Source organism: Oryctolagus cuniculus, chromosome 4 (assembly GCF_051225735.1).
Source record: "Oryctolagus cuniculus isolate XC-2025 breed Fujian yellow rabbit chromosome 4, ASM5122573v1, whole genome shotgun sequence".
Taxonomy (NCBI): Eukaryota; Metazoa; Chordata; class Mammalia; order Lagomorpha; family Leporidae; genus Oryctolagus; species Oryctolagus cuniculus.
The window spans coordinates 55,975,190-55,995,466 of NC_142870.1; the positions used below are offsets into that span (position 1 = coordinate 55,975,190).

The window sequence follows — 20,277 nt, forward strand, 5'->3', positions numbered from 1 at the left end:
ACACCACAAATTCGGGCAGCTTTGGTTATGCGGCGAGAGACATTGCAGGGAATCTGAGCTTACAATGAGGACTGCACATATCTTTGTGTGGTACCTGGGACACAGCAGACAAATATTATACCCACTGGGGCTAGCGCTCAGGCACTGATTGCCATCAAGGAGAAGAGCTGAGCTAAGCGGAATTACTTCCCTTCTGAATAAAAAAAAAGAGAAAGAGAGAGAGATTTACCATGCCAAACCTGAGTGTATCACCTTTGGCACACCTTTGGCCTTTTGGAGTAGCTCTCTGGCCACACCTACCACAAGCCTCTAGAGATTCACCAAAAGTAGACAGTCCACTTAATATAGAGTCATAGTATAACAAGAAAAGGCACCACAGTGAGAAAAAAAAAAAAGAAGAAACCAAAGAATATCTCCACAATGTAAAACAACAAACACAGAAACAGAGGAAACAAGAACAAGGAAGACATCATGTCACCCCCAAATGAACATGACACTCCAATACAAGATTATGAAGATGATGAGACAGAAGAAATACAAGATACAGATTTCAAAAAATTTATGATAAGAACATCTAGAAGTACTCAAAAACAAATTCTTCAACTACAGAAATCCTTAATGGACAGGATAGAAAAATCTCTCTCGTGAAAAATGAAATCTTTAGCAGGAATCAAAATGAAATGAGGAATTTAGTAGAACATGAAATTGAGATATTGAAGAGAAATCAAAAGGAAATGAAGAATTCAACAGAACAAATGAAAAATACATTTGAGAGAATTAAAAACAGAATCAGTGAAGCATAAGAGAGAATTTCAGACTTAGAAGACAGAGCACAGGAAAGTATAAAGTCAGACCAAAGAAAAAGAAGAGGAAATTAGAAATCTAAAAAATACTGTTAGGAATCTACAGGATAGTATTAAAAAAACCAACATTCAGGTTCTAGGAGTTCCTGAAGGCATGGAGAAAGAGAAAGGATTAGAGGCCTATTTAGTGAGATACTAGCAGAGAACTTTCTGGGTTTGGAGAAGGACAGAGACATTCTAGCACAGGAAGCTCATATAACCCCTAGTAAACATGACCAAAAGAGATCCTCACCACGACACATTGTAATCAAACTCACCACAGCGAACCACAAAAAAAAGATTCTGAAGGCCGGCGCTGCGGCACACTAGGCTAATCCTCCGCTTAGCGGCGCCGGCACACCGGCTTCTAGTCCCGGTTGGGGCGCCGGATTCTGTCCCGGTTGCCCCTCTTCCAGGCCAGCTCTCTGCTGTGGCCAGGGAGTGCAGTGGAGGATGGCCCAGGTGCTTGGGCCCTGCACCCCATGGGAGACCAGGAAAAGCACCTGGCTCCTGGCTCCTGCCATCGGATCAGCGCGGTGTGCCGGCCGCAGCGCGCCGGCCGCGGCGGCCATTGGAGGGTGAACCAACGGCAAAAGGAAGACCTTTCTCTCTGTCTCTCTCTCTCACTGTCCACTCTGCCTGTCAAAAAAAAAAAAAAAAGATTCTGAAATGTGCAAGAGAGAAACATCAGATTACTCTCAGAGGATCTCCAATTAGACTCACAGCAGACTTCTCATCAGAAATCCTACAGGCCAGAAGGGACTGACGAGACATAGCCCAGGTACTAAGAGAGAAAAACTGCCAGCCCAGAATATTATATCCTGCAAAGCTCTCATGTGTGAATGAAGGTGAAATAAAGACCTTTCACAGCAAACAGAAATTGAAAGAATTTGTCGCCACTAGTACAGTCCTGCAAAAGATGCTTAAAGATGAGTTACACACAGAAACACGGTCATCAATACGAAAGAAGGTAAAGGAAGAAAACCTCACAGCAAAAGATCACAGGAAGTTCAAAGCATATATTAGAAATATATTTGGGAAAATGGCAGGACAAACTTACTACTTATCAATAGTCACATTGAATGTTAATGGCCTCGACTCTCCAGTTAAAAGACACCGACTGGCTGAATGGATTAAGAAACAAAACCTATCTATTGCTGCTTACAAGAAAGACATCTTTCCAACAAAGATGCATGCAGTCTGAAAGTGAAAGCCTGGAAAAAGATATTCCATGCCAACAGAAATGAAAACAGAGTGGGCATAGCCATCTTAATATCAGACAAAATAAACTAACACAAAAACTATTAAGAGAGACAACAAGGGGCACTATATAATGATTAAGGGATCAATCAAACAGGAATATGTAACTATTATAAACGTATATGCACCTAATCAAAGGGAACCGGGTTATTTAAAAGATATGTTAAGGAACTTAAAGGGAGACTTAGACTCCAATACAATAGTATTGTGGGACGTCAATACTCCACTTTCAGCAATAGACAGATCAACCACCCAGAAGATCAACAAGGAAACAGCAGATTTAATCAACACTATAGACCAAATGGATCTAACAGATATCTCAGAACTTTTCATCTTACAATTAAAGAATACACATTCTTCTCAGTAGTACATGGAACCTACTCTAGGATTGACCACATACTAGGCCATAAAGCAAGTCTCAGCAAATTCAAAAGAATTAGAATCATACAATGCAGCTTCTCAGACCACAGTGGAATGAAGTTGGAAATCAGCAACTCAGGAATCCCTAGAGCATACGCAAACACATGGAGACTGAACTACATGCTCCTGAATGAACAATGGGTCATAGAAGAAATCAAAAGAGAAATCAAAAACTTTCTGGAAGTAAATGAGGATAACAGCACAACATACCAAAACTTATGGGACGCAGCAAAAGCAGTGTTAAGAGGAAAGTTTATATCAATAGGTGCCTACATCAAGAAATTGGAAAGGCACCAAATAATTGAATTTTCAATGCATCTCAAGATCTAGAAAATTTGCAGCAAACCAGACCCAAATAGCAGGAGAAGAGAAATAATTAAAATTAGAGTATAAATCAACATAATTGAATAAAAAAGTTACAAAGGATCAGCAAAACAAAGAGCTGTTTTTATGAAAAAATAAATGAAATTGACACCCCATTGGCCCAACTAACTAAAAAAAGAAGAGTAAAGACCCAAATCAATAAAATCAGGGATGAAAAACGAAACATAACAACAGACACCACAGAAACAAAAAGAATCATCAGAAAGTACTACAAGGACTTGTATGCCAGCAAACAGGAAAATCTATCAGAAATGGATAGATTCCTGGACACATGCAACCTACCTAAATTGAACCAGGAAGACACAGAAAACCTAAACAGACCCATAACTGAGACAGAAATTGAAACAGTAATAAAGTCCCTCCCAACAAAGAAAAGCCCAGTACTGGATGGAATCACGGCTGAATTCTACCAGACATTTAAGGAAGAACTAACTCCAATTCTTCTCAAACTATTCAGAACAATCAAAAAAAAAGGGAATCCTCCCAAATTCTTTCTATGAAGCAAGCATCGCCTTAATTCCTAAAACTGAAAAAGATGCAGCACTGATAGAAAATTACAGACCAATACCCCTGATGAACATAGATGCAAAAGTCCTCACTAAAATTCTGGCTAATAGAATGCAACAACACATCAGAAAGATCACCCACCCAGACCAAGTGGGATTTATCCCTGGTATGCAGGGATGGTTTAATGTGTGCAAAACAATCAATGTGATACACCACATTAACAAACTCCAGAAAAAAAAAACCATATGATTATCTCAATAGATGCAGAGAAAGCATTTGATAAAATATAACACCCTTTCATGATGAAAACTCTAAGCTAACTGGGTATGGAAGGAACATTCCTTAATACAATCAAAGCAATTTATGAAAAACAGCCAGTATCCTACTGAATGTGGAAAAGTTGGAAGCATTTCCACTGAGATCCGGTACCAGACAGGGATGCCCACTCTCACCACTGCTATGCAATATACTTCTGGAAGTTTTAGCCAGAGCCATTAGGCAAGAAAAAGAAATTAAAGGAATAAAATTGGAAGGAAGAAGTCAAACTATCCCTCTTTGCAGATGATAGGATTGTTTATTTAGGGGATCCAAAGAACTCTACTAAGAGAATACTGGAACTCATAGAAGAGTTTGGCAAAGTAGCAGGATATAAAATCAATGCACAAAAATCTACAGCCTTTGTATACACAGGTAATGTCATGGCTGAGGAAGAACCCCCAAGATCAATCCCATTCACAAGAGCTACAAAAACAATCAAATACCTTGGAATAAACTTAACCAAGGATGTCAAAGATCTCTATGATGAGAATTACAAAATCTTAAAGAAAGAAATAGAAGAGGATACCAAGAAATGGAAAAATCTTCCATGTTCATGGATTGGAAGAATCAATATCATCAAAATGTCCATTCTCCCAAAAGCAATTTATAGATTCAATGCAATACCAATCAAAATACCAAAGACATTCTTCTCAGATCTGGGAAAAATGATGCTGAAATTCATATGGAGGCACAGGAGATCTCGAATAGCTAAAGCAATCTTGTACAACATAAACAAAGCCAGAGGCTTCACAATACCAGAGTTCAGGACATACTACAGGGCAGTTGTAATCAAAACAGCATGGTACTGGTACAGAAACAGATGGATAGACCAATGGAACAGAATAGGAACACCAGAAATCAACCCAAACATCTGCAGCCAACTTATATTTGATCAAGGATCCAAAACCAATCCCTGGAGCAGGGACAGTCTATTCAACAAATGCTGCTGGGAAAACTAGATTTGCACAAAATCTACGACCCGATACCATGTAATTATTAGAGAACATCGGAGAAACCCTACAAGATATAGGCACCGGCAAAGACTTCTTGGAAAAGACCCCAGAGGCACAGGCATCAAAGCCAAAATTCACAATTAGGATTGCATCAAACTGAGAAGTTTCTGCACTACAAATAAACAGTCAGGAAAGTGAAGAGGCAACCAACAGATTGGGAAAAATATTTGCAAACTATGCAACCAATAAAAGATGAATAACAGGAATAAAAAGAGATCAAAAACTCCACAACAACAAAACAAACAACCCACTTAAGAGATGGGCCAAGGACCTCACTAGGCATTTTTCAAAAGAGGAAATCCAAATGGCCAAGAGACACATGAAAAAATGTTCAAGGTCACTAGCAATCAGGGAAATGCAAATCAAAACCACAATGAGGTTTCACCTCACCCCGGTAGAATGGCTCACATTCAGAAATCTACCAACAACAGATGCTGGTGAGGATGTGGGGAAAAATGGATGCTAACCCACTGTTGATGGGAATGCAAACAGGTAAAGCCACTATGGAAGTCAGCTTGGATATTCCTCAGAAACCTGAATATAACCCTACCATACAACCCAGCCATCACACTCCTTGGAATTTACCCAAAAGAAATTAAACTGGCAAATAAAAGAGTTGTCTGCACCTCAATGTCTACTGCAGCTCAATTCACAATAGCGAAGACATGGAATCAACCTAAATGTCCATCAACAGAAGACTGGATAAAGAAATTATGGCACATGTGCTCTATAGAATACTATACAGCAGTCAAAAACAATGAAATCCGGTCATTTGCAACAAAATGGAGGAATCTGGAAAACATCATGCTGAGTGAAATAAGCAAGTCCCAAAGAGATAAATATCATATGTTCTCCCTGGTCGGTGACAACTAACTGAGCACCTAAAAAGGAAACCTACTGAAGTGAAATGGACACTATGAGAAACAATGACTTGATCAGCCCTTGTCCTGACTGTCGAGGAACAACTTACTATTTTATTCCTTTTAGTATTTATTTTGTTCTACTTAATACCATTGGTTGAACTCTTTAATTAACACACAATTATTCTAAGGTGTTTAAACTTAACTGAAAAGTGATCCCTGTTAAATATAAGAGTGGGAATAAGAGAGGGAGGGGATGTACAGTTTGGCACATGTTCACTTGACTTACCCTAATGGTAGAGTTAGAAACGAGCCAGGGAATTCCAATTCAATCCCATCAAGGTGGCATGTACCAATGCCATCTCACTAGTCCAAGTGATCAGTTTCAGTGCATAGCTGATCATAATTATAGGACTAAGAGTCAAAGGGATCAATAAATAAATAAGGCTAGTGTCTGCTAATACTAACTGATAAAATTAAAAAGGAGAGAACAACCCAACATGGGAATGGCAGATGTCCTAAACAGCACTCTGGCCTCAGAATCAGCCCTTAAGGCATTCAGATCCAGCTAAAAAGCCCATGAGAGTATTGACCTTGTCTAAATATGATCAGAGTAGGTGAACTCTAGAGGCTTCCATAGCCTTGGCAGCTCATGACAAGAGCCTAGGGAGATTACTGATGCCATAAACAAGAGTGTCAATTTGTTAATTCAACAACAGGAGACACTGTGCACTTACTCCCCATGTAGGATCTCTATTCTTAATGTGTTATACTATGTGAATCCCTGGTATAACTAGTACTCAAACAGTATTTTACACTTTGTGTTTCTGTGTGAGTGCAACTGTTAAAATCTTTACTTAGTATATACTAAATTGATCTTCTTTATATAAAGATAATTGAAAATGAATCTTGATGTGAATGGGATGGGAGAGGGAGTGGGAGATGGGAGGGTTGCTGGTGGGAGGGAGGTTATGGGGGGAAAAAGCCACTATAATACAAACGTTTTACTTTGGAAATTTATATTTATTAAATAAAAGTTAAAAAAAAGAAAAAAAAACCTACCTTATACCTTACACAGAAATCCACCAGAAATTGATTATAGACCTAAATCTACAACCTGATAATATCAACTTATTAGAGAACATTGGAGAAACCCTGCAAGACATTTGCTTAGGCAAAGTATTCTTGTAGAAGACCCCCAGAGGCACAGGCAATTATAGCCAAAATTGACATGGGATTAAATAAAATGGAGAAGCTTCTCTACTGCAAAAGAAACACTCAGCAAAGTGAAGAGGCAATGGACAAAATGGAAGAAATTATTTATAAACAATACAACTGATAAAGGATTGATAACCAGGATATATAGAGATCAAGAAACTCAACAACAACAAAACAATCAAGTTAAATAATAGGCAAAGGACTTAAGCAGACATTTTTCAAAAGAGGGAATCCAAAGGTCCAACAGACACATGAAAAAATGCTCAGGATCACTAGCCATCAGGGAAATTCAAATCAAAACCACAATGAGGTTTCACCTTACCCCCATTAGACTGGCTTTCATAAAGAAATCAAAAAACAATGAACGCTGGCAAGGATGTGGGGAATCCACTGTTGGTGGGAATGTAAACTGGTGCAGCTACTGTGGAAGACAGTATGAAAATATCTCAGAAATCTCAGTGTAGACCTACCATATGACTCAGCCATCTCACTCCTAGGAATTAACACAAGGGACATAAAATCAGCATATGAAAGAGTTATCTGTATCCCCATGTTAACTGAGTTCAATTCACAATAGCTGAGATATGGAATCAACCAAAATGCCTGTCAACTGAACACTGGACAAAGAAATTATGGGATACATATAGAGAGTTAACAGTAATACTTGTTCTCAAAGATTTAGTTTGTTTTAGTGTATTAAGTGGAGGATATTCTTATGTCTCTTAAGTTTTAGTTATGCCTAACTGTCTAACTCCATTGCGTGTTTACTTGGGTGCTTTCCTTAATTAATGATTAAATTTGTTGTCAAGGTCTTACTTTCTTTTAATATATTAAGTGGAATCCTTAAGTGGATTATTATTAAGTGGATATTCTTATGTCTCAGAAGTTGAAGTTATGTCTAAGTGCTCCCAAAAGACGTCATCATTCTTGGATGCTTCTTTAAAGTTAATTTTCTCAAAAAAAGGAAGGAAGGAAGGAAGGAAGGACGGACGGACAGGGGGAGGGAGGGAAGGAATTAACTCTGAGATGCAATGGCTTTGAATAGCCCTTGTCTGGACTGTTGAGGAATAGTTTTGTTTTGTGTTTTGTTTTCTGTGCAAATTGTTGAACTCCTAGTATAGAATTGGCCTTCTGTATAAAGAGTTAATTGATATGTCTTAGTAGAGAGTTGGAATGTGGGTTGGAGGGTGGGTATGCCGGGAAGATTTACTATATTCCTAATGTTGTACTTAAGAAATGCATGAAATCTGTATTTCTCAAATAAAAGGTTTCTTTGGAAAAAAATTTGTAAAATTCTCAATATGCTCATTTGTAAAAACATTTAAGACTAATATAGTTTTTAAAAACATTTCCTTGGGGCCAGTGCTGTGGAACAGCAGGTTAATGCCCTGGCCTGAAGCACTGACATCCCATATGGGTGCCAGTTCAAGTCCAGGCTGCTCCTCTTCCAATCCAGCTCTCTGCTATGGCCTGAGGAAGCAGTAGAAGATGGCCCAAGTGCTTGGGCCCCTGCACCCAAATGGGAGACCGGGAAGAAGCTCTTGGCTCCTGGCTTCGAATCGGTGCAGCTCTGGCCGTTGCTCCCAATTGGAGAGTAATCCATCAGATGGAAGACCGCTCTCTCTCTGCCTCTCCTCTCTCTGTGTAACACTGACTTTCAAATAAATAAATAAATCTATTTTTTTAATTTTTTGACAGGCAGAGTGGACAGTGAGAGAGAGAGATAGAGAGAAAGGTCTTCCTTTTGCCGTTGGTTCACCCTCCAATGGCCGCCGCGGCCAGCGCACTGTGGCCGGCACACCGTGCTGATCCGATGGCAGGAGCCAGGTGCTTATCCTGGTCTCCCATGGGGTGCAGGGCCCAAGCACCTGGGCCATCCTCCACTGCACTCCCTGGCCACAGCAGAGGGCTGGCCTGGAAGGGGGGCAACCGGGACAGAATCTGGCGCCCTGACCGGGACTAGAACCCAGGGTGCCGGCGCCACAGGTGGAGGATTAGCCTAGTGAGCCACGGCGCCGGCCATAAATAAATCTAAAAAAAAATTTTCCTTAAAATTTAAAAACAAGAAAAAATAAGACAAAAGTCCAAAAGAAACTGCCAAGAGGCATCATAAAGTAGCAGCCATTCTGGTAAACATACCACAAAGCAGAGTTTGATTCTTGGCTTTGCTGACTCAGAAGCTGATGATTATTGGGGGGGGGGGGGGGGCGAGGGTGAAGGCACACCAGCAAAAACACAAGAGACTAGTTCATAAGCCAAAATGCCAAGGTACTAAATTATTTATAATGATACATAAACACTGCAGAAAGATTTAACTTGTGTCCCACCTGGTATGAACATTCTGTTTTTGTAGAACTACAACTATAGTCCTAAAGTACTTTCACCTCATCAAAACAGAACTAGAAAAATCCACTGTTTATTGTGAAAACACCATAAAAGTCTAATAATTCCAACTTCACAACAGTGATGAACTTGTCAAAATAGCAAAATTAAGTCCTATGCCAAACACTTTCTCCCTTGGATGACTTTTAGAAAGACACCACCAACTGTTTCATCCCTAATATTCACCTTTCTTTGTTCCATGTTACAAATTCCCTTCTGTCTAAGATTTGAGCTCTTTCTGTTCATTATATCCCATGAATCTTGTTTTCTCTACATATCTCCTAAATACCTTTTGTATGCTTCTCACCTCTCTAACTGTTGTTTTTATAATGAACTTTCAAGACTTGAAGTACCTGGCTAAATTTTACAGATACCATCTGAAGTAGGCTTGTGCTTTTAAGTTTGTTTTTCCACTGATTCTAAGTGATTTTGTACTTAGATATTTATTCTTTGGTTAAGTTTCTCTTTTCATCAATACATTCATTATTAAATTATTGACTATATCAGGGGAATAATCTTTCAGCACAAAAAACTGAAATGGTCTCTCAGTACATGACTTTCATATAATAGTAAACAATGTTCAGTAAAACCACAGGTTTATTTTTTGCTCCCTTTAGTTTTCCAATTTAAGAATTAATTCAAGTTGTACTTTCACAGATATAAAGTTAATTTTACAAAGAGTAAGTCAGCCACTTAAGCAATACATGAGAACATATTGGCAAAAAGCTGACCATGGAGTTCAAATTTTGCCTCTATTATTTCTACCACTAACACAAATAATAAATAGGTAAACTCTCTCAGCTTTAATAAGATCCCAAATAAAGGAGAGCTATTATCAAGACACTATCATCTGATAAGAATGTTATCTAGATTAATCAAACATTTTTACTTTCATTTCACTGTTATATACATCTAGTATATAATGTCCCTTCCAAATTCCTTCTGGCAGTTTCATTAGGCGTTTAACCTCATAAAATATGTCTTAGTAAATGAAGATAACTAGCTTTCCACAGTTCATATAGTCATTATTACTACATTATGAAGTAGAAATGCTATATTTATGTTTTCAGCCTCTTCTTTCTATACTGTTCTTTCACTTTCCCTATGTCAAGCATCTTTGTCCTATCAAAACTTTCTACCAGGTAAGGATCTGATACTCATTTACACCTGTGAATTATGACTAAGCCATTCATTACTACCTTCCTGGGGAGAGAGGGGGAGGGAGTCTATTCTCAACAAAAATTAAACCCTTGGTTAAGAAAGTGAGAAAAATGTTTTTATAGCAGTAAAGTAAATGAAGCTCTCTGAAACCATACCAAATCCTTTTAAACTTAAGAATATTATGTTCTTCACATTGTTCTTTACTCATTTGTAGTTTTGTTTGGTTTTCTTTTATGCCTGTAGCAAGTACAGCTGGCTGTGTAATAAATAAACACATTAATTAGCAAAAATCTGTTTGTTGAATTTTTTTTATGTCGGATTTTTCTCCCTTGGCTAACTAATTGCTGTCATCAGTGAGTATTTAGGTTATCCAACTTTTGCTATAAAAAGAACTCAACAGAAATAACTGGCTAAACCTGAATTAAATTTTTTAAAATAGGGAAGAAAATTTGAAAAATGAACATAATTACGTAAAGAAAAAAATTTGTAAAACCACTTTAAAGCTTGCCAAAATCAGTAATATATGAAAATCAGTGGCCAGGGAATATTAATTTTAAACCAAATCGTTCTTGAGTTTTCAAGGCAAGCAATTTGACTAGGTCACCATTTTTGTTTTCCAGAATTTGGCAGATCTGCACATAATCTTTACTATATTGAAATTAGACTTATCCTCTTGAAAGGACACTAAGTCAATATCTATGTCATATCTTACTTCATATCTTACTGTCTTCTCCATGAAAGCTTCCCTGACTCCTCCAGACATTTATAGGTACCAATTCCCATGTGCAGTTTTCTTGTACATATTTCCATAGTATATTTTCTCATAATGTAAATTGTCAGTTTATATCCTTGTCTCTTCCACTAAACTATAAGTTCCTTAAAAATAAAAACCATGTCTTAACCATTTTTATATTCTCCGCCTTATTCTTAACAGTGAGATATTAATAAAACACCTAGAAAAAGACCTTAGAATCTCATGCTAACAATTCAGTACTATTAAAAGTATCAAGTTAAGTTTGAGCCATTTATGAAAAATATGAAAGGGAAAAAAGCATGTCTCTTCACCCTAAGATTAAAAGTTAATGGGGAGGTCCAGGCAAGAATATAAGTAATTATGAAAACAGAATAAATCATATAACAGATGTACAAAAGAGGTGCTATAAGCACACAGTATAGAGAGAAGCTAGCTCAGACTGGGAAAGAGGGATCAAGGAAGGTTTCCTGGAAGAGGCAGTATTCCAAATAGGTCTTTAAAAAATGATCAGAGTTTTAACAGGAAGAAATGGTAAGAAAATACAAAGAACTGATTAAAATCCAGTTTGGCACTCAAATACAATATGTGAAGAGGAATATTGAAAAAAAAAAGTGGAAAAACAGATTAGAATCAGTTCTTAGACATGATAAATTTAGGAATTTGGAGAAATCAATTTACAAATATTTGAATGAAAAAAATTAGATTTCTTCTTGGTGCTCCAAACTATTTCCTAAAAATCACTGAATTTATTACTAAAAAAAGTTTAGAGCCCCCAAAATACCAATACAATAAATGTCTTTTCCACACATGATTTTCATTAGAGTAATCAGATATGAGATGGGATTTTGGAGAACACAATTAGAGACAATTTTCAGAGTAAGTACTTTCAACATATCCAAAATGTCCCATATAAAATGACTCTTCATTCTGTCTTCATTTGCACCAAAAGCATGTTTCAAAAATCTGAAAATGTCTCCTCCAAGACCCAAAACCATAGAAAAATTAAGAAAATATACTTACTGTAACACAACCTTTAGCAGTTCCTTTTATTTTACCAATATAAACAGAAGTAAATATAAAATCCAGTTGTAGAGTCATCTTATTACTAGGCACAATACAGGAAATGTTTTCCATGACAGAATTGTATGGACATAATTCAGATGATGTCTAAAAGGGAATAAATTATAAAATGCATATAACCCTGTATATTTTATAAATGTGGAAATGTTTTTCAAAGTCTCTTTATATTACCATCAGTGACTTTATAAAGATTTCTATACTGTTCTTACCAGAAGAAATAGCTACTTGCACTTCTTACATTTCTTTTTCTGAAAAAATAGACATAATTACTTTAAAGCTCAATTCCAAATTTAATTCTACGGATCTAAGCTGCTATGATTCAAAGCCATGGTTTCCTATTCAATATTCCCTAATAAGCATTATTTACTTTTAAATCAACAAAAATGCTTTAGTTTATTTTTTTAACTTTTATTTAATAAATATAAATTTCCAAAGTACAGCTTATGGATTACAATGGCTTCCTCTCCCCAATAATTTCCCTCCCACCCGCAACCCTCCTATCTCCCGCTCCCTCTCCCATTCCATTCACATCAAGATTCATTTTCGATTCTCTTTATTTACAGAAGATCAGTTTAGTATATATTAAGCAAAGATTTCAACAGTTTGCACCCACATAGAAACACAAAGTGAAAAATACTGTTTGAGTACTAGTTATAGCATTAAATCACAATGTACAGCACATTAAGGACAGAGATCCTACATAAGGAGTAAGTGCACAGTGTCTCCTGTTGTTGAATTAACAAATTGACACTCTTGTTTATGGCATCAGTAATCTCCCTAGGCTCTTGTCATGAGTTGTCAAGGCTATGGAAGCCTCTTGAGTTCACCAACTCTGATCTTATTTAGACAAGGCCATAGTCAAAGTGGAAGTTCTCTCCTCCCTTCAGAGAAAGGTACCTCCTTCTTTGATGGCCCCGTTCTTTTCACTGGGATCTCACTCGCACAGATCTTTCATTTAGGTCTTCTCTTTTTTTTTTCCAGAGTGTCTTGGCTTTCCATGCCTAAAATACTCTCATGGGCTCTTCAGCCATATCCGAATGCCTTAAGGGCTGATTCTGAGGCCAGAGTGCTGTTTAGGACATCTGGCATTTTAGGAGTCTGCTGTGTATCCTGCTTCCCATGTTGGGTGGTTCTCTCCCTTTTTTTTATTCTATTGGTTAGTATTAGCAGACATTAGTCTTGTTTATGTGATCCCTTTGACTCTTAGTCCTATAATTATGATCAATTGTGAACAGAACAAAAATACTTTAGTTTAAAATGAGTTTTTATGTCTTTTAATTTCTACTACCACCTTATTATAAGTTTTTTTTTCCTTCCCATTCCATAAATAAAGCAAATATATATTTAGATTTGTTAAATGCATTGCTCAAGGTTATGCAGTTCCTAAGAAGCAAAACTAAGAGTCTAACCTGAGAATCTATTTCCAGGTCAAATGTTACTTGAAATACACAAAATTGCTTACATTAACCAAGATAATGATATGGCTTTTGCAATTTTAATGAGCAATGAAGGGAAATAAGTGCCTAATAATCAACTCTATATGCTTCATAACAGACATTTTATTTAAAGACAGATAAGAAGAAATGGCCCCAAAAAATGAATCACTCTCACAGAAACAGCTACACAACTCTTCTTTCAAATTGTAATGTAACTGGACAATATTAGCAGTAGCTGCATCCCAGTCTCTTCTGATTTTTAACTGCTTTCAGATTTTTTGCCTAGCCTCTCCATATTTTTCTTCTTTAACCCTACTATCAATCACAAATGACCACTAAAGCAATTTTATGCATATATACTCACTCCTCTCCTACCTCTAACAATTTTGATAAATTACCTAAAACATATATGATGCTCATTAATTCTAATTCATTCTAAGATGTCATTTAGCTTAACAGAATTTCTTTATCATTCTCTTATTTCTTACTATACATTCTAACTCTCTAAATTAAAAAAAAAGAATGAATTCAACTGCAGGTGATTTCAATCAGCCAAATAACTGTATTCTTGTTTTTAGTGATAAAATAAGGAGTTGGTTTAGAATAATTTCTTATTGGACCTCACATTTTCATAAAAGACTGCCTTCTAAAAATATCCAATCCATGTTTCTCATAATTTCATTTGAAACTGGAAACAAGGGAGCGTGTGGAGACATGATATTCTGTCTTACATGCCTTGGTAGGTCTCTACAGTCTTTAAGTATTTACTCTTGGTTGTGATCACAAATTCTATAAATACTATAAAAGAAGTATTTTCTTTAAAAAAATTTATTTGAAAAGTAGAGTTACAAAGAGAGAATGGGAGACACACACACACACACACACACACACAGAGAGAGAGAGAGAGAGAGAGAGAGAGAGAATATCTTCCATTCACTGGTTCACTCCCCAAATGGCCATAATGGACAGGGCAGGGCCAGGCCAAAGCAAGAACCCTGGAACTCCACCCGAGTCTCGCACAAGGGTGGGAAGGGCCCAAACACTTGGGCCATCTGCTGCTCTCCTAGGAGAGTAGGGAGCTGGATGGGAAGCAGAGGAGCTGGCCCTCAAACCAGCACTCTGATATGGGATTCCAGTATTGCAAGGGGCAGCTACACCCACAACACTACAACATCAGCCCTGAGAAATTATTTTCTTATAATCATTTCTTATTGCCATGTCAGTTTATATGATATCAAGATAACTAAAAAATCTACAAATTTAAACTCATTACCAACAACACTTCTAATTATAAATATACCTAAGTGATCAAGAAAACTACTGATGCAAACTGACAAGAATAGTTACATTTCAGTGAAAATTCAGAATTCAATTGCTGAGGTGGTTTCAGTGTGGAGTACCAAATACAAAAGAAATGTCCATGAAACAATAAACATACCACCAAACTGTTTTCATAAATCTCACCAAACTCTTCCATCACAGTCTGCAAAATAACAGTCTGCCATTGTTCAAAAACAAACCAACAGAAGTTCTCCATAATTTTGCACTAGTAATCACTTATAATCATTTCCTAAAAATAGGATAATCAGAGGCTGATAACAAACACTTAAATGATTTGAACCTTCCTCTTTAAAGGGTTATGTTAAAAATATGATTATTGTTTACTGATATTAAACTTAACATACTTCCATTTATTAATTTCAGTAAAAAAGAAAAGACAAAGGATTTACCAGCTTGATAGGTTTCTGATGCTATTATAAATGTGTTCACACAAGGGTACTTCAAAAAGCTCATGGAATTTGGAATTAAAAGATGCTTATTTTGGAGCAAAATAATTTTGAAATCCATGCATAGTTCTTTCATAATACACATTCTCCATTAACTTTTTGATGATCACCCTCATATGTTATTTCATTTAATACTCAAAATAATCCTTGGGGGAGGTGCTATTATCCTCATGCAACATATGAGGAAACTCAGGCTTAAAGATGTCGTGACTCGTCCAAATGACAGCCAGGATTTAACATAGGTCTGTGTATCTCCAAAAGCTATGTCCTTTCTTCTATATCCTACCATCTTAAAGTACATGGGGAGAAAGAATAATTCCAAGTAGCAATGGTACTCACAAGACCAGAAAACATAAATACCAGAAACTGTGTATATAAAATATTCTGGCAGAACAGTTAATTGCTCATTAAGAACCACTAGGGGGGAAAAAAGAGATTCAAGTCATAAAATATTTAAGCTGAAAAAATAGAAATGATGGGGCCAGTGCTGTGGCTTAGTGGGTAAAGCCATCTGCCGTGAGTGCTGGTTTGAGTTCCAGCTGCCAGCTGCTCCACTTCCGATCCAACTTCCTGCTAATGCACCTGGGAAAGCAGCAGAGGATGGCCCAAGTGCTTGGGCCCCTACATCCAGGTGGGAGACCCAAAAGAAGTTCTGGCTCCTAGCTTTGGATCGGCCCAGCTCCAGCTGTTAATGGCCATTTGGGGAGTGAACCAGTGGATGGAAGATCTCTCTCTTTCTCTCTCTTTCTCTCTCTCTCTCTCCCTCTCCCTCTCTCCCCCTCCCTCTCTGTAACTGTGACTTTCAACTAAATAACCTTTTAAAATATATACATATAAATGACTAGGGAAAAATGATATAAGCTTTTCACTTCAAAATAAAACAATTACATACTTCACTCAAGCTAACAAGAAAATTGTCTCAAAATTCAATATAAAAAAATACATAATTTGTATTACAATATTTTGCTTCATTAAGCAATTAACAAGTCATCTTACAAATAATATATATTTCACTGTTAATATGTGAGAAGGAAGAAATAAATTACCTGTATAGATTCACATGTAACCAATGGTAGTTCTGATAATGTTGACTCAGACGTGCTCTCACTTTCATTAGTGATCCCATGGTCTTGTCTAGGTTGTAATTTAAGAATTTCAGAACTCTTGTGTTCAATGGGTCCTTCTTCATCACTGGAAACAACAACTGAAAGGGAAAAATGTACATTAAATATGTCACAACCATCACATATCAAAAAGGGAAACTTCTAGTTAATTTAATATAGACTTAATAATCCCATTAAGCGGGCCGGCGCCGCGGCTCACTAGGCTAATCCTCCACCTTGCGGCGCCGGCACACCGGGTTCTAGTCCCGGTCGGGGTGCCGGATTCTGTCCCGGTTGCCCCTCTTCCAGGCCAGCTCTCTGCTGTGGCCAGGGAGTGCAGTGGAGGATGGCCCAGGTGCTTGGGCCCTGCACCCCATGGGAGACCAGGAAAAGCACCTGGCTCCTGGCTCCTGCCATTGGATCAGCGCGGTGCGCCGGCCCCAGCGGCCATTGGAGGGTAAACCAACGGCAAAGGAAGACCTTTCTCTCTGTCTCTCTCTCACTGTCCACTCTGCCTGTCAAAAAAAATAATAATAATAATAATCCCATTAAGCTTAATCATTTAAATATATTCAGCTTTAAAACTGGCTTCTTGGAGCCAGCACTGTGGTGTAGCAGGTAAAGCAGCCGCCTGTAGTGCTGGCATCCCATATGGGCGCCAGTTCAAGTCCCAGCTGCTCCATGTCCAATCCAGCTCTGCTATGGCTTGGGAAACCAGTGGAAGATGGCCCGAGTCCTTGGACCCCTGCACCCGCGTGGGAGAGCTGAAAGAAGCTCCTGGCTCCTGGCTTCAGATTGATGCAGCTCCAGCCATTGCAGCCAACTGGGGAGTGAACCAACAAATAGATGACCTCTCTCTCTCTCTCTCTCTCTCTCTCTCTCTGCCTCTCCTTCTCTCTGTAACTCCGACTTTCAAATAAATAAATCTTAAAAAAAAAAAAAAAACCAGGGCCAGCACCATGGCGCACTAAGTTATTCCTCCACCTGTGGCACCAGCATCCCATATAGATGCTGGGTTCTAGTCTCAGTTGCTCCTCCTCCAGTCCAGCTCTCTGCTGTGCCTGGGAAGGAGGATGGTCTGAGTCCTTGGGCCCCTGCACCCACATGGGAGACCAGGAAGAGACTCCTGGCTCCTGGCTTCAGATTGGCGTAGCTCCGGCCATAGTGGCCATTTCTCTCTGTCTCTCTCTCTGTAACTCTACCTGTCAAATAAATAAATAAAATCCTTAAAAAAAAACTACCTAAAAAATTACCTAATTTATAATAGCCCTATACAATGCTTTATATCACTGCTATTATCAACAGTTACCTGTAACCTTACCTTCTTGAGGATAAACATCTTTAAAAATGATTAAAGCCATGAGGAGATCTTAGAACAAGTTTCAACTGTATATTGTGCCATCACCCTAAATTGCCCTTTAAACCCTATTAATTAGCTGGCTTTTGGACAAACAAATGGATGATCATGGGGAAATGTGGGAGACTATTCACTGCATTTCCTTTAGCATGTTTTCCCTATGACCTCACCAGCTACCCAAAAGGTTATTAAATCAAAATTAATGAGAATTAGCTGGTACTCAAACTCTCCATATTTCAATTTCATCAATCAAATGACAGTAATAATCATCCTTGGAGAACCTTTTTTAAAAACTATTAGTTGCTCTTCCTTTCCAACTTGGGCTCTACAAGATGGCTCCCACAAAGAAGGGTGGCGAGAAGAAGGGCCATACTGCCATCAATGAAGTCATGACCCGACATCAACATTCACAAATGCATCCATGGAGTGAGCTTCAAGAAGCATGCCCCTCTGGCACTCAAAAAGATCCAGAAGTTTGCCATGAAAGAGATGGGGACTCCCAGATGTGCACATTGATACCAGGCTCAACAAAACCATCTGGGCCAAAGGAATAAGGAACATCCCATACCACAACTGTGTGAGACTGTCAAAAAAATGTAATGAGGATGAAGATTCACCAAACAAGCTCTACACTTTGGTTACTTATAGATTTCTCACCACTTTCAAAAATCTTTAGACAGTCAATGTGGATTAGAACTGATTAAAATGTAAAACATTTCTTCCTGTTTTGGTTTTCCTTTTCTAGTTGCTATTTAATGTGTGTTTTGTATTCAAAAATTCAAAAATAGTACCTGATTTATGAGATCATTTGAAAAACTTCCTAAACAAGGATCCCTGTGTTCCCCTCCCCAAACCCTACAGCTTGATTATTTGTACAGGGAGTGTCTAGCAGGTTTGAGATGGAAAGAATGATGCTGGTGCTTTTATTTGTGTGGTTCAATTAATTCTAAGACAAACTTTTTTTCCAGAAGACATAGATTTCAATTGCCATAGACCTGTTTTCACATTTTAATAACCAAATGTATAACTGATTAAAAAAACTACTGAGTTCGATTATGTGTACTAATCTAAAAATAATCATATCTGCTTCCAAATACCTAAATTGGTATTCCAAGAGTCACAAAGAAATTTCCAAACCCTCAAGACTTTTTTTTCCCCAATAATTTACACAGTGATATTATAACCACTTATTGCTTTAGCAAAATTGTTCAGGGAAAAATTTAAGTAAAGCAGAGAACATCAAGTGTTTCTATAACCCTCCTATTACTTACTTGGTTCAGCAGAAATCAACGATTGGTTCCCTTCATCGTGTCCACTTGGAACAGAATTTTCTATTGTATTCAATTCATTCTCAATCTTTTCAATCAGGGAAGAAATACCCACAGAATCACTGGAAATAGAGTTCTCAAAAGATTCAGAGGTTGAACAGGCAGAAGCAGTTTTGGGAACAGTACTCAAAGCCAATTCCTGACTACTAAATGCAGACAGTTTAGTAAAATCATTTTCAATAGATTCAGGTGAAACTTCTTCAAGTAGTTTTCCATCTTGATGATAGTTTTCACTTGACTTGTCAAACTCCGCAGATACTGTTGAGTCATTTTCTGGTTCTTTCTGAACATAGATAAGTGCATACAAAAATTTAGCATTTTTCCAATTTGTTTAAAAGACTTTTATAAGGTTTAAACTCCTAACAAGTAATATAAAAGTAAAAATATTATGTCATTTCTATAACTGCATGGATAGAAAACTACATAAAGATATGGGTTTAATCTGTCTCATTTGAAGCCTAAACAACTGTTTAATGGATAATACTGGAAGATACTCATCTTTATAAGTGATTCAGATGGTCTCCCATGACCTAAGTCAATTTTAGAATGAAATTATCTTTTAAATAATAAATATTTTTATCTTGCAAAAGTAATAAGGGAATGTAATCAACCACTATAGTAACAATAGGAAACAGATTAAAATGTAACAGGATAATATTAATATATCAAACATTATCTTCAGTATCTCTAGTACTATGCAAATCATGTTTGCATTTATAATTTAAAGGCATTACAAGGTGCCTTATTTTGTGAATAATAAGAATCACAAAACTGTCTTCCCATGGCCTCATTCTATTGTTCATTCTATAATAAGTCTTTGAAATAGGAAATATATGTATTAAGTACAGTACTTTAATTATAACACATTCCCTCAATTCTAGATAAATAGAAGCTTAATTAATTCAGTAAGTACATTGCCACCAACAAAAGCAATCTGATAATTTTACAAAGCAAGTGAAAAAAATAAGCAAGAAGCTAGACTGCATAAATAGGATTTGGTTAAAAGTAGCAAAAAGACAAGTCTAAAATATATACACCAAACTATTAAGGAAAGAGTAGATTCAGAG

General features: G+C 37.3%; 1 protein-coding gene and 1 pseudogene across 45 annotated transcripts in view; one reads left to right on the top strand and one right to left on the bottom strand.

The window, feature by feature from the left end:
- SENP7 (SUMO specific peptidase 7) overlaps nucleotides 1-20,277 on the bottom strand; it is a 197,523-nt gene that overhangs the window by 36,729 nt on the left and 140,517 nt on the right. For all 45 annotated transcript variants that reach the window (XR_016233075.1, XM_051819121.3, XM_051819122.3 and 42 more), the window contains 3 exons: nucleotides 19,154-19,493; nucleotides 16,469-16,626; nucleotides 12,140-12,286 (listed from right to left, as the gene is read on the bottom strand). Coding sequence is in view for 44 of the 45 variants with exons in the window: in XM_051819121.3 (XP_051675081.3) it covers nucleotides 12,140-12,286; nucleotides 16,469-16,626; nucleotides 19,154-19,493 (645 nt within the window). In the remaining variant the exon portion in view is untranslated. The remainder of the gene's footprint in view (nucleotides 1-12,139; nucleotides 12,287-16,468; nucleotides 16,627-19,153; nucleotides 19,494-20,277) is intronic.
- Nucleotides 18,101-18,566, top strand: LOC108178012 (large ribosomal subunit protein eL31 pseudogene; annotated as a pseudogene).